Here is a 15,308-nt window from a genome sequence, read left to right on the forward strand (position 1 = left end):
AGTGCTACAATCACGTCGTGCCCTGAAATTGGTGTGCACGAATGCTGCTCTAACCCAGTAGTCCCCACATAGGATCACCGTCAGGTGGTGTATGGCTGAGTTTGAGTGTCTACTTGGTAGGGCCATAGATATTTTATTTGATTGTCCTCTTCTTGGTTTTTCTCACGCTGAACCAGGGTGGCCCTGACTCCATGAAGGCCCCAGCTCTGATTCTGTCATTGTGGATGACGACGACTGACTCCCACGATATCTCCTGGACCTTGCTTGGCCTTTCAGTATGGGGAGGTGAGTGGTGGGCTTCATCACTAGCCTGTAAACCCTGAGATTTTGATGCTGAAGAAATGGGTCTTAAGAGAGAAGACAATCGGGCTGGAAAGATAGCTCAGTGGTTAAGAGCGCTGACTGCTCTTCTGAGGCCCCGAGTTCAAATCCCAGCAACCACATGGTGGCTCACAACTATCTGTAATGAGATCTGACGCCCTCTTCTGGTGCGTCTGAAGACAGCTACATGTACTTAGAATAATAAATAAATCTTTAGACCAGAGCAAGCAGAGCCAGAGCAAGCTGAGCGACCAGAGCAAACAGAAGTCCTGAATTCAAATTCCCAGCAACCACGTGAAGGCTCACAACTATCAGTGAAAAGCTACAGTGTACTCATATACATAAAATTAATTAATCTTTAAAGAGAGAGAGAGAGAGAGAGAGAGAGAGAGAGAGAGAGAGAGAAGACAATCTAAATCCCAAGAGAGAAGGGTTTGACATTGTGTTGTACCAGTCTAAAAACATTGGCCCTGCAGAGCCCAGTGGGGCACTTGTCAAGGAAAAAAAAGACAAAGGTTAGTGTGAACCAGTTTAGGCCTGCACGTTGGCATCTTCGGATGTTATATTAGCACGGGATAGCTGCCTAGAGCCTCTGAAGTGCAGAGGAGGAAGACATGTGCATGGAGTGTCCTCAGAACCCCTGTGACAGGAAACACAGTGGGCGTGTCCAGGGTTTGGCAGTCTGTCTCCTTCAATGAGAGGTTTCAGTCCATGAAGTACTCCTCACAACAGAGAAGATGGAAACTCTGAAATGTGAGATGCACCCCACAGGCGGCACCGGCTCACGACTCTACAGTTTGCCTCTTTTTTGTGGCATACATTGGACTCCTTCCTGTTTGTAAAACATGTCTCGGAGGAATCTTTCTAACATCATGAGACTCATCCAAGTTGCCTTACTGACTCCATAAAGGAGAGACTGTTGAAAGACTGCTTTTCCCATTGCTGGGTCACCTGGGATAAATTTACATTAGAATTGCATGTTAAGAAAAATCTCGCTTCTCCTAAGCCATTGACTCATTAATGCATCATGTTTGGTCCATTAAGCTGCCGCCGTTTATGGGGTCGCTTACAGAATGTTGTTTCTGTATCTTCAGTTCCCCTTTGGTGCCATCATCCTTAAATTGGATTTCATTATAGATTTATGTGTTTATCTGGCTAAACTTATGAACTGGGATTCCCTTTTGGGGAAAGGCAGGTGTTTTTGTAATACTCTTAAGAAAGGGGCGAGACGTGTGTGTATTATAATACAGGAGTATTATAACCAGCAGGGCTTCATTCTCATCAAGTCATTTAATAGTGATGCACTGCATAACCGAACAGCAACCCGGCGCGTGCTCAGCAGAGCCACCAGCAGCCAGGAAGCAAGCGGGGGAGAGCACGCTGAACACTGGGCAGGTGAGCACAGGTCTCATCCAAGCGTGTTACTTTAAAATCTGTTTCTTTGGAATTTCAGGATTGGCATTTCCTGTCTCTTTCCTGCCTCATGGCATTTTAGCATCTCTCCAGTGGGCTGTCCTCGAATTCTGAACACCAATTTACGACAAATCGTTGTCATTAGCATCCTGGCTGCAGCTGTCTCCCTTTTATACTTCTCTGTTGTCATAATCCGCAGCAAGTATGGGTGGCTGTCAAAGGACAAGAAATTTCAAAGGTGAGAGATAAAGACTTTGTGTTCCAGGAGGAACGTCATACCTTCCGGCTGACTTTGTTCCAGACAGAGCACTGGGTAGCTTACAGAGTACAAGAGGTGTATTTCTCACAGCTCTAAAATAGTGTTCTCACCCTGTGGCCCCTTGGAAAGTCGAATGACCCTCTACAGGGGTCGCCTGAGACCATTGGAAAACATAGATGTTTATATTACAGTTCATAACAGTAGCAACATTACAGTATGAAGTAGCAATGAAATAACCTTTATGGTGTCACCCAACATGAAGAACTGTATTGAAGCATCGCAGCATGAGCAAGGTTGGGAACCCCTGTTCTAGAAGGTGGGGGGTCCAAGAGCAAAACGCCAGCAGAGTTTGTATCCGGTGAGGGCCTTGTCCCAGTTGCCACAGCAAGAAGGGGTGGGGGTCACTCTGATGTCTCCTTTCTCCTGATCTGTTCACCTCCCAGAGGTAACTCATGGTTAGACTCACAGCAACTGACCATCAGAGGAGAGAACGGTCCCTGGACCATCATGTGATGGCTGAACAGGCACAGGAACATACAGCTGTAGGAACTGGACCCTGTGCTGACTACCTGTTAACAAATTGGACTGTTCCAGTACCTGACAAATACAGAAGTGTAGGCTTACAGCCATCCATTGGACTGAGAACAGGTTCCCCAATGAGCTAGAGAAAGGACCCAAGGAGCTGAAGGGGTTTGCAGCCCCATAGGAGGAACAACAATATGAGCTAACCAGTACTCCTGAGCTCCCAGGGACTAAACCACCAACCAAAAAGTACACATGGAGGGACCCATGGCTCTAGCCGCATATGTAGCAGAGTATGGCCTAGTCGTTCATCAATGGGAGGAGAGGCCCTTGGTCCCGTGAAGGCTCAATGCCCCAGTGTAGGGGAATGCCAGGGCCATGAAGTGGGAGTGGGTGGGTTGGTAAGTGGCGGGGGAGGGGGTTGGGGAAGTAGGGGGACAGGGTTTTTGGAGTGGAAACCAGGAAAGGGGATAACATTTGAAATGTAAATAAAGAAAATATGTAATAAGAAAATTTAAATTGGACTGTTGGAAGTGCCTGAGAGCTGTCTGTGAGTCCATGTTTAAGAGGCTGTGGCATAGTCAGGGAGCCCCTTTCATGTGTTTTAAGCTGGGTTCTGAGTAAACATTTGCACATTGGAGACAGTTGTGTCTCTGCAACCTGTGGAGTGTGCCCAGGGGAGGTGAGCATATACCTGAGTAGGAGGTTCCCAGTGGGCAGGACTGGTTTGGTCGTCTTTTGACTCATCATCTGGCTTAGAGAGAGTGCCCGAGAGAGATCATTACGCAGCATGGAGGTCACTAACATGGTGTTTCTGCAGTGAGCCTTCCCTGTTAGAGCAGGACGATGCTCTGTTTAAATAATAACACTCATGTATTTCTAAACAAGGTACTTGGCCCGAGTCACAGACGTTGAGGCCACAGACACCAACAACCCCAGCGTGAACTATGGCATCGTGGTAGACTGCGGCAGCAGTGGGTCTCGGATATTTGTCTACTGCTGGCCTCGGCACAATGGCAATCCTCACGATCTGCTGGACATCAGACAGATGAGGGACAAAAACCGGAAGCCGGTGGTGATGAAGATTAAGCCCGGTATGGAATAGGAACCGCCGAGGACCGGAACCAGGTTCTGGGCTCCTGTGATTCTGCAATCCCACTCACTGCAATACCTCCCCTCTCGCTCCACACTGCCTAGCCTGCTTCCAGGTTCAAGGCAGGGCCTAACATAACGGCTGGCTTGGTTTCACTTCCCATTTCCTTATCTTGATCACACATCCACAGCCTGTGTCTTTTCTGTCGCCTGTGGTCATCATCACAGTCGCCCCATGGTGTATGCTAACACTGCTGAGATTTCGTTTTGTTTTTCCTGGTTAGTAGCTCTTTCTTAAACAGACATTTTCAGATAACTCTTGAAAATCTATACCTTAAATATTTGCATATTATTTGTTTAAATATTGGTACGTATTATGATTACTACCCAGATGTCTCCCTTCCTGTCATCACTACCCTTTCTCTTCTCTTCCCCCTCCTCCACCTCATCTCCCCCCCTCTTGCCCCTTTCTCTTTCTTTCGTGGTGCTGGTAGTGACCCTAAGAGTCATATATGCTAGCCAGGTGCTCTCCCAGCAAGTTCTATCCCTCTTTATTTTTGAGACAGTATTTTACTAAGATACCCAGGCTGGCTTCTGCTTACAATTCTTCTGCCCTGGGTCACTAGACTCCACTTGCCCAGGTGTATTTCCTATGTTCTAGATTATAAGGGCAACCTCGGGACTTAAAGAGAATGAATGTAACCAGGCAGTGGTGGCACACACCTTTAATCCCAGCACTCAGGAAGCAGAGGCAGGTGGATCTCTGTGAGTTCATGGCCATCTTGCTCTACAGAGTGAGTTCCAGGGACACACAAAGAAACCCTGTCGTAAAAAAACAAAAACAAACCCAAAAAAGTGAATGTAAATGCACTCAGTTTTTAAAGATCATTTAAGGATCATTTCACATCTAAGCAGTGTGAGGGGTAAAATCAAGGCTTGGTTTCCTCGTTAAATAGCTTAAGCAGCGACAGTCTCCAGCCTTCTCGGGCTCTCTCTGCCTCGTCCATGGTTGGTACCCTCTTGGCAGCAGTGGGAATGGAACATTTAAAAATGAGTTTTCCTTACCGGATACTCAATAAGCGCTGACTTAAAACAGTAGGCTACCCAGCATAACAGAGACACTGAACATCTGCTTTGTCTCTCACCTGTGTGTGAGTGCTAAAATATCAAATACCGAGGATTCAATACATTTATTTTTTAAAATGTCAGAGAGACGCAAAGAAATGACCCAGGCTCAAAGAGATGGGCATGCTAGGTGCTCGCTTTCATTGCTTTACAGTGTGCTCATGTCTCTTGTGGTACACTGTGCCCATAAATACCGAGAATTATAACCTGACACAGAGAGCTTAAAACAGAGTACTGATAAGTAATAACCAGCGTAGTTTATTACCCTCCATCTGAGAAGTGTATTTCCATAAACAAAGATTCTGATATTTACTTAGTGCTAACTTAATTCTCCATTGTTCTGACCCTTAAAATTGTATATATGCCTAATCTAGAAATAACTTCAGGGTTAACCTGATACCGCTCATTTCCCAGGAGCCTCAGAACCAAAGCTCAGTAAAACACTTTGCCTTTTGACGAGCTTCACATGACAGCCTAGCTGAACGCCTTCCACAGAAGTCTTCCCTAGTAGACCACTAATGGAGACTAGTTCTCCTTACAGCCCTCGGGATGAAACTCAAGTCCTCATGGAGGTACATGCCAGGATCTCGGTCACAGCTGGCTTAGCATGGTTCCCTTCACAGGATGGATCAGCCAAACAAACTGTTCTCATTGAGGTGTACTCAGGAATCTGTTAGATCCAGCTTAGCACGGTTCTTACGAAGGTAGAAATCAGTGAGCCATTTTTATAGCAATGCTGTTTGACTCCTAGTCTCTCAGTGTTAATATAAACAACTCTCGAAGTATATTAAAAATAGATTCTGGTTAGTTTGGGATTTAGTTTTCCACTGAACTAGCTCAGTGTGTTAACAAAGTTTTGCCTTTAACTCCATTTTCTGCTGTTTCCTTTCTGGGTCTACAATTCCCTAACGTGTGAAGCAAGAAATTGTCGAACTCAAGTCCCCATTGCTTTGATATTGTAGGCTCAATGACAGCTATAAATACCCATTGACTTTTTTTTAAAAGATGTGTGTATTGATTGTGTCTGTGTGCCTGAGTGTATGTATATGCAATGCATGTATGCAAGTGCTTAGGGAGGCCAGAAGAGGGCATTGGAGTCCCTGAACTGGTTGGTTGTATGCCACCGTGTAAGTGCTGGGAACCAAACCTAGGTCCTCTGCAAGAGCAGCCAGTGCTTTAGCTGCTGAGCTGTCTCCTTGGCTCCCATTCACTTCTAATAAGTATTGAACAGAGCTTCCTGAGCACCTCCACCTGCCAGGCACTCCTGAGTGCTGGGATATGAACTGAACAAGACACAGTGTGTGCCCTTCACCAGCTGTAATGAGACAGACAGCTAAGGAATGTGGTGTGATGGACAGATACATTACAGCTGGTGCTCAGGAGAGCTGGTGTCTCTCTTAGAACTTTGCTAGGGAAGACTTGTGTGGATGAAGGAGCTGATTGGACAGGCAGAAGTTGACTGGGTAAAGGAGGTAGAGGAAGAGAAGGCTCTTCCTGCAGGGGACTCAGAGGCCCGAAGGCCAGAGCAGGGTGCAGAAATTAGTTCAGTGCTTTGGGTGAGAGAAAGGGACTCAAAGGAGGTAAGGATGGGCCATTGGGTGGGTAGCTGTGTATCTCTAAGCTGAGTTTGTCTGCGTTGGTTAGAGGATCCATAGAAGGGTTTAAAACAAAAACAAAAAAGCATCCTTGGGGTAGGGGGTGGAGGGATCAGTGGAAACTGGAAAGCAGTCAGATTAGGCCAGTAGCAGATGACAGGGGCCAAAGAAACTAGCATAAGCAGGCCCAGAAGTAGTCGGTGAAAGTGGAAGGCAGTGCACACGGGCATGGGAGAGACTTTACCCTGGATGCCAGCCTGGGCACAGGGCAGGGAACAGGCAGCAGAAACAGATCTGTAGTACCAGCTGCAGACTAGGTCATGTTTGGGGTGTCCATGAGGACAGGCAGTACCTGTGTGCATTAGACAATCACCTTGGCCTGATCTGAAGGTTGGAAAGAGCTCTGGGGACTGATGATATGAGCTGAAGATCTGTGGCATGTGGGTGGCATTACAGCCATTGGGGTTTGCCTGAGCAGAGAAGGGCCATTTCTCAAGGGCAAGAATGTGCTCCTGTGTGGGACACCTAGCAGATGCTCCGTCAGCTCAATATCCTGATGACAGAGACGAGGGCATGGACCTGAACCCTTCATGCCACACAGCAGTGTGGAAGTAGAGGAATAGGCAAAACTAGGAGAATACAGAGTGAAGCCTGAATCTCTCCGAGCTTCAGCACACTGAAGACATTTCTCTTAGCGCCATGACATCCCTGCTAACCCAACTGTCCATCTCTGCAGGCATCTCAGAGTTTGCTACCTCTCCAGAAAAAGTCAGCGACTACATTTCTCCGCTTCTGAGCTTTGCTGCAGAACATGTGCCTCGGGCAAAACACAAAGAGACACCTCTCTACATTCTCTGCACAGCGGGAATGAGAGTCCTTCCTGAAAGGTGATCTTCCTCAGCCTGGAGGGTGGGTGGTCTCTGCAAAGGAGGGGTGGCTTACTCTTCTCTCCTCCTCATCACCATCGTTACTGGCTTCATTGTGGCATTGAAAATCCTTTCTTGAGTCAGGACGAGTCTCAGAGCTCTTCCCTTATGCAGACCTCACCAAAGAGCTTTTAATCTACTTATTTTTGACTATAAATGGTAAGGTTAACTTTTCAGGGGTTGGGGTGGGTCAAAGTGTCTCCTATACCAGGTTGGCCTCAAGCTAAATATGTAGCAGAGCCTGACCTTAAATGTCCAATCCTTCTGCCTGTGCCTCCTGTGTGCTGGGGCTGTGGGCTTACCCCACGATGCCCAGTTTATACAGTGCTGCGAATGAGGCTCGGGGCTTCATCCATGCTCGACAAGCCCTCCACCCACTGAGCTGGAAATCACACGGTTCACATAACTTTTTCATTTGGAAAGAACATTCCTGAGATAAGCAATCTTTTCAATGAAATCACTTCAGTTTCACAATTAACTCTTTCATGTAGGATATAACAGAGCCGCAAGTTGTCTTTGTTTTTGTTTCAAAAAAAATGAAGAATATGGGTTGACAGTAGATTCTGGGACTGTCTTACAGCCAGCAGAAAGCCATCCTGGAGGATCTCCTGACCGACATCCCTGTGCACTATGACTTCCTGTTTTCTGACTCCCATGCTGAAGTCATCTCAGGAAAACAAGAAGGTTGGTATCAGACCATCAGTTTGGAGTGTTGGAAACAGCGCCATCAGAGCCTCCCTCCCCACTGTGCATTGTATCGAATCACTGGAAACCGGAACCTCGAGTTACTCTTAAAAGACTACATAAGTCTCTTAGATGGTTGGTCTTATTGTACGGCCCTAAAAGTAACCGTTAAACATAGCTCATCTGTCCTCACCACATTTAGGGAATGTATTTTGAACATACTGATGGAGGAAGCCTGTGTCCTTGCCCAGCTGATAGGTCCTTCTGGGCCGTGTACTTCTGACTTACTGATACCAAGGAGGAATTCTTGCCTTTGATGAACTGAAAAAAATATTAGTTCTGTTTTAGAGAAATGATTCCACCTGAGTGAGAAACAACCCGTCAGTGAAATGGTATTGTAGGAGCAGGGATCTAGATGTGTGGTGTCTGTTCCTCTGTCGCGCACCAGCCAGCCAGGGTTCCTGTGGAAGGGCACCGGGAAACTTGGGCAGACTTGGGCAGGTCAGCCATGAGCTCCTTACAGACAAGTACGGCCCTCAGAATTGTAAGAGGTCACTTCCGGCACCCAAAGGAAGTGGAAAAAAAAAATACCCTGGGACTGTGAAAGGCAAAGACATCAATCCTTCCCTCTGCCCAGCTAGGAATGTTCTGAGAACTGTTGCTGCAGGTGGGAAGGAATGCCACTGTGGACCAACACAGGCTTTCACTTGGTCAGATCATGGCCCTGTGGAAAGGTGGTGGTGATGGTGAAAGCTGGGCACATACTGAATTATCAGCCTGCTGCTGCGGACATTGGTCTTTGGCCCAGCCCAACAGGATAGGCTAGAGGAGGCTGCTGTCGGAGGTTGATTAGCCTGTCGTCTCCACTGTGTAATGACACAAATCACGGGAGCAGTGGGAATGGATAGAAATGGGCGGTAGGGAATGTTGCCAGGTATAGGCTGAGACTTAGCAGCTGTGTGGGTGACAAAGATTCAGGAAAGATGAGAGGAAGTTAGTGTGGAATCACTGGGGAATTTACATTTTCAACACATCTGATATAAAGTGTAAGCTTTAAAATTGAGAGTTCTTATAAAAACACTAGGGCAAAATAAAACAGCAGAAATGTGTTATTTGGTGATTCTGTCTCAGGCTGTCAGGGGTTAAAACAAGTGAGACAGCTTACAGAGACCAAATTGATCAGAGATTTAAAACTTAATTTTTTTTTCTCCATTCTGCTCTGAAATGTCTAGGTGTGTATGCTTGGATCGGCATTAATTTTGTCCTCGGACGGTTTGAGCATATTGAGGAGGGTAAGTGCCATCTTCCCACTAGCCGTCTGGTTGGAAGTTACAGCCACAGAGTACGGTCAAGCCAGGGGCAGAGAAGGAGCTAAGAGTTACGAGAGAGCTCGGTGCCAAGGGTCGGGCCAGCAGAGCTGCAGTCTAAGCTCCAGTTGAGTCGTCAAGCCCATGGGGAGGAGTGGCCTGAGCGCTTCAAAGAGAGGGGACACTTCTCTCTCCAGATGACGAGGCGGTTGTGGAAGTCAACATTCCGGGCAGCGAGAGCAGCGAGGCCATCGTGCGGAAAAGGACGGCTGGTGTCCTCGACATGGGAGGCGTGTCTACCCAGATAGCGTACGAAGTCCCCCAAACTGTAAGCTTTGTCTCCTCACAGCAGGTTATTATCTGGACAGACTGCCTTCTGTTTGGTTCCATTTTCATTTAACATGTCTCCATCCATCTTTGTTTTGTTTCCTGAGTCTGGACACATCCCCACTCTGCTTGCTGAGGTTCACCTTCTCAACCCAGGAGGAAGGAGGCGGGAGAAAGAGGCAGGCCTCAGCCAAGCCGATTGCGTTTGTACATTGAGACTAGCTGGTTTGTTTTCTGAAAGAGTTTTTCTCTGGTTTATATGTCAGTCGCATGCCTGAGCTTTTGTTTATATTTTCACTTCAGTCACTTTTAAAAAACAATACAGCATTATATATCATTAGGAAGTTATGACCAGCACAATCGTTTTTGGTTTTGAACTGTTCTGGGAAATATTGAGGTTGGTACCCAGTACTCCACATCTGGTTCATCCCATCCTTCCTCCAGCCCTTCAGTGCCCTGTCAGGGTCTGTGGTCCTAGGCAGGCTGTGCCTTCCAAAAAGGACAACAGGGTCATTTCCATGTGTCCCAAAATCATCACGTCTCTCCTTACTGTTTCCATCCAGATGTAAATTGACACCAAAGCAAGGCCTCCTACACTGTCTCCCCCACAGTAGGGATCATGTACCAGGTGGAGGCTCAGAGTTAAGCCATGGAGCTGAACAAGCTTAGCTGACAGCTTCACCCTGTTCCTCCTAGCAGTGTGACCTCATGCTGGTCCTGTAACTTCTATGAGCCAGTCTCTTGTGAAAAGTCCCAACACCGTGGCCATTGAATGGCTGCTCTCTGCCAAACGCTAAGCCCCTGGTGTGAGCTGAGGAGGCACCATTGCTCCTTGGAAAAGTGCTTTAGAAATTCAAGCCGGGCAGTGGTGGCGCACGCCTTTAATCCCAGCACTTGGGAGGCAGAGGCAGACAGATTTCTGAGTTTGAGGCCAGCCTGGTCTACAGAGTCCCAGGACAGCCACAGAGAAACCCTGTCTCAAAAACCAGAAAGGGGGAAAAAAGAGAGAAAAGAAAAAGATATTCAAGTATACTTCCCATCCTTGATATATCTCTAGAGGCTGCCTTGCCTGCCTTCTCCCTTCATTGTAAGGTAGCAAACTACAAAGAGAGCTTAGGGCAAACAGGAGAGTAAAAACTCCCCCTGGACTCACAATGTTAAAAAGAAAAAAGCATTGTTAATGTTTTGGTGATTTTTCTCCACTATTTTTATTCCTGTCATAGTTTAAAGGTGTGGTTGTTACATTTTTGCCTTCCGTGTGATTGTGTGCCCATTATTCACAGTGCTCTGTGTATTCCTCTATAACTGACGACTGCCATTAACCTAACCCTCCCTTACTGTTGACCACTCAGAGGCTATTTCGTTTTGTTTGGTTTTGGTTTTGGTTTTGGTTTTTAAAGGTGTCTTTATTTATTGGGACATTCCTATGTTTGGGTCTGTGTCCACAGCAGGAGGTAGCATAAATCGATCTGTGGGTCAGAGAGGAGGAACTATATAGTTCTGACCCCCTTTTCAGAAAGTCCTAATACCACACATGTGCAGCAGCTGCAGTTCCCTCAGTTAGAATCATACTGCATTATGAACAACGCTTAGCGCATCCTTGGAGGAGGTGGAGAGAGAATCTGCTGCTCTTAATAGAGCTCTTTTTAGACCCTTCTTTTGTAACTGGAGCTAACGTTGCTTTAGAATACCGAAATGTGTCGTTCCTGTGCCTACAGGAAGAAGTAGCTAAAAACCTGTTAGCTGAATTCAACCTGGGGTGTGATGTCCACCAGACTGAGCATGTGTACCGCGTCTACGTGGCCACGTTCCTTGGGTTTGGTGGTAATGCTGCCCGGCAGAGATATGAAGACCGACTATTTGCCAGCACAGTTCAGAAAAACAGGTACAGTCCCTGCCACTCCTCAGCAGGCACCTGCAGGCCTAGCTTGCTCCTCATCAAAACTAGATTCAGGTCAAGTACCTGCTTTTTAGCTGCCCCGTGCTAGAAGGACTGAGGGGTCCTCAGGGTCCTGTCAGCAGCCCCCATCCCACCCGTGTCTGTGCTTGCATTTTCTCTCTCTCCATCTGATAGAGGGGACTCTCACTGTCACTTAGACGACTTAGTTGCTCCTGAGTGACTGGGAGCAAAGGTGTGGAAAAGCACAGACAGTGACGCCCACTGCTGACCCCCCCCCCGCCCCCGCCCCCTGTGAGGCTCACACCAGCCGCTGCCCTTGACCTCAGAAAGTCTCAAATAAGGAATGTTCTAGAGATACTGAGCGCTGTCGCTGAGAACCACAGTGAAAGGGGATTGAGAGTAAAGAAATACCTTGAAGTAATTTTAGGATAATAAAATATTTTTAAGTTGGGTCTGATGGTACATGCCTGTAAATCATTACATCATTAGTTTGAGGCCTATTAAGACCCTATCTCAAAAAACAAACCTAAATAACAACTAAAAACTCCACATTTTTATGAGAGGAAACTTTAAAAAACTGAGTTTGTGTGAAATTCTGGTGTAGAAAAATATGTGAAAGAAAAACAGGAAAGGGCATCACTCCTGTCAGATTGACGCTTGTGAGTTTAGCTAGGCATGGGGTACACGCCCTTAGTTCTACCCTGTGGGAGGCCATCCTACTCTGCATGGTTTCAGGCCACATAGTACTACATAGCAGGACCCTGTCTTTAAAAAAAAAATAAAATAAAAAGCCAGGCAGTGGCGATATACGCCTTCAATCCCAGCACTCAGGAGGCAGAGGCAGGCAGATCTCTGTAAATTTGAGGCCACGCTGGTCCACAAAGAGAGTTTCCGGGCAGACAGAATACACAGAGAAAACCTGTCTTGAAAAAAATCCAATAAATAAATGAATGACTATAGTAATAAGCGTCACAGTATAGCAGTTACTTATTTGAAGTATGCCCATCAGAACAGACAGATGGCTTGGGATCAGAAGGACAGAGGCTGGGTATGTAAGACACCTTCCTCTTCCTGTATCTGGTCTGTTTGTTTTGATAGAATGTTTTAAAGGTGAAATGATCATTTTAGAGCTAAGTAATAGTATATTTACTTGGCCAACTTAATCATTTTCAAAAATTGTATTAGTTATTTTTATGTGTATAGGTGTTTGCCTACATGTAGGTCTGTACACTGTATGCAAGCAGTGTCCATGGAGGCCAGAAGTGGGCACTAGATCCCCTGGAACTGGTGTTACAGGTGAGCCTCCATGTGGGTGCTAGGAATAAACCTAGATCTCCTAGAGAGCCACCAGTTCTTACCCACTGAATCATCTTTCCAGCCCTGTCCAATTTAATCTTAATAAATCAGTGAGGGCCTAAAACTTAATAAAGACCAAGTTGGAGCTACTTGGTATGAGTTTATCCGAAGTTCATATCCATAAGTACAAAGTTCTCTGATTACCTTAAAAGCTAATTGATAGGTATTCATTACAACAGCGGTAGTTCCGTGGTGTTGCTTTTTGTTTTAAATTTGTGTCTAGAACCTTTTGTTATAGTTATTTTTCATAAAAGTCTTAAAATTTTTAAATAGAAATATAAATTTGAAGCTTACTTTCATAGATTTATTAAACACTTTCTTCTGACTACTGAGTTTTACTAATTGGGTTTTATTATTAATTTTTTTTAAAGTTTTGTATAATGTATAGTCCAGTGGCACTCCTAAGCTAGACATAGAACACAAAACAGTAGTGTGAGACACACATTTAGTGGCTCAAAATTCCTGATAATTATAAGCATGCCATTAATTAAGCCTTGAAATTCATACCTGTCTTTGCCACTTATAATGGTAGTTCATTTCTTTAAAGTAAATAGTTTTATGGCAAAGACCATTGTTGATTAAACTCTAGTACATTATGAGTAACCCTGATGGGAGGAATGCATGACTTGTTAGAAAAGACTGTCAGTGAGGGCAAGTGACTCCATCAGAGTTCAACTCCTAACAGTCAGACCTGGGAGTCCACAGTACTCAACACAGGCAGACCAGGGAGTCCACAGGACCCAACACAGGCAGACCTGGGAGTCCATAGTATCCGATACTAGCATCACTTCCACTGTCAAAAAAGTCAGGTCACCTCACTCCTTGTTTAACTGGATTCAGCATGCTAATTTATGTATGCAGTTGTGGATCTCTGCAAGAGGGTTGTATGACAATTTTACTAACTTTGTTTGGAACACTTTGTATTCCCACACTCAATTCTGTGGGACCCACGTTAGGAGAACACTGGTTTGCAGCCACTTGTCCAAAGCACAGTGTATGTGGCATGGGTCTCATGGTAAATGGTTCTTTGTGCCACAGGCTCCTGGGTAAACAGACTGGTCTGACTCCTGATGCTCCACTCCTGGATCCCTGCTTGCCTCTGGACATTAAAGATGAGATCCAGCAAAACGGGCAGACCCTATACCTTCGGGGGACCGGAGACTTTGACCTGTGTCGAGAAACCCTGCAGCCTTTCATGAACAAAACCAATGAGACCCAGACTTCCCTCAATGGCGTCTACCAGCCTCCAATCCACTTCCAGAACAGTGAATTCTACGGCTTCTCTGAGTTCTACTACTGCACCGAGGATGTCTTGCGAATGGGGGGAGACTACAATGCTGCTAAATTCACTAAAGCTGCCAAGGTAATGTGCCGAGAAGGTCTGTGCTGTGCAGAGACCATGCGGGCTGCAGGTCCTGCCTCTGTCTTCTTGTAGGGAAACATTTGTAGTGAATCGTTGGGATGTCCTTTCCCTTCACTTGTCCTGTGGGGAGCAGTCACAGAAGAAAGTCTAAGCTCTACTAACGGTATTATCACCAGGAATGTACACAACAGAGTCTTGAGTTGACTTTTGGTTGACACATCTCAAAATCCTTTCAGCAGCCACCCACCCCCCATAGCAGCCAGGACACACCTATGATCTTGTTCCCGCTGCTCTCCCTCTTTGTCAGAGGTTTGCTCTGTCAAATGTCATCAGCCTCAATGGTTCTTGTCTTCCAGTCATAGCCCATTGCCCTTCAAGTTCATCAATTCATCAATTGTCCCATCTGTGCTGTGGTTGTCTGGCTACTGACGTTCAGTCTCTGATCCTAACCCATTGAGTTTCATGATTCTAAACAAATCCACAGTTTTCTCTGTCTGTCTGTTTTGTGCCATCTTAGTTGATTTACCAGCCATCCAGTCCCCTTCCTCCAGGCATGGCTCTTGTATGATTTTATTTATAGTGCTGGGAATGGAGTCCCGGGCCTCATACATGCTGGGCAATGCTGTCTCACTGAGCAGTGTCCTGAACCCTCTGCCTCTCTCTCTTTCTGATGCCCCTCCCACCCCTGTAAGCAGCGGTAGTTTCTCTCATGAGTACTCCTCAAGCCTGTCCCTGATTCCTGTTCTACTCTCACTGTCCTTGCCAGCCCTCTGGCTCACCAGGCGCTGTCCAACAGGTCCTCTGTGTTTGGTGTCCCTGGGGCTCACCTGCATGCTGTCCTGGGGTGTTCAGTCTGAAGCTTTCATGCAGCCACCTTGCTGTACTAGTTAAAGTCTTCAGCCGTTTCACAGGCTGAATTCCACTGGTCTCAGCCTGTCACCCTGGCTCAGTATCCTGTCAGCATGGCAAGCAGCATGGCCTCACACTGTGAACCCCAACCTCCCTCCCTCCCTCCCTCCCTCCCTCTCTCTCTCTCTCTCTCTCTCTCTCTCTCTCTCTCTCTCTCTCTCTCTCTCTCTCTCTCTGTGTGTGTCTGTCTGTGTCTCTGTCTCTGTCTC

At 46.4% G+C, this 15,308-nt stretch overlaps 1 protein-coding gene across 2 annotated transcripts in view; it reads left to right on the forward strand.

The window, feature by feature from the left end:
• Positions 1-15,308, forward strand: part of LOC110309260 (ectonucleoside triphosphate diphosphohydrolase 4) — a 29,836-nt gene that overhangs the window by 10,764 nt on the left and 3,764 nt on the right. Inside the window, exons 2-10 of one of the 2 annotated variants that reach the window (XM_021181808.1) lie at positions 177-285; positions 1,775-1,972; positions 3,404-3,609; positions 7,064-7,214; positions 7,834-7,937; positions 9,170-9,229; positions 9,442-9,596; positions 11,290-11,456; positions 13,866-14,190. In XM_021181808.1, the coding sequence (XP_021037467.1) occupies positions 278-285; positions 1,775-1,972; positions 3,404-3,609; positions 7,064-7,214; positions 7,834-7,937; positions 9,170-9,229; positions 9,442-9,596; positions 11,290-11,456; positions 13,866-14,190 (1,374 nt within the window). In that variant the 5' untranslated portion in view covers positions 177-277. The remainder of the gene's footprint in view (positions 1-176; positions 286-1,774; positions 1,973-3,403; positions 3,610-7,063; positions 7,215-7,833; positions 7,938-9,169; positions 9,230-9,441; positions 9,597-11,289; positions 11,457-13,865; positions 14,191-15,308) is intronic. The other variant, XM_021181809.2, reaches the window with a different exon arrangement.

Source organism: Mus caroli, chromosome 14 (assembly GCF_900094665.2).
Source record: "Mus caroli chromosome 14, CAROLI_EIJ_v1.1, whole genome shotgun sequence".
In the NCBI taxonomy this organism is placed as follows: domain Eukaryota; kingdom Metazoa; phylum Chordata; class Mammalia; order Rodentia; family Muridae; genus Mus; species Mus caroli.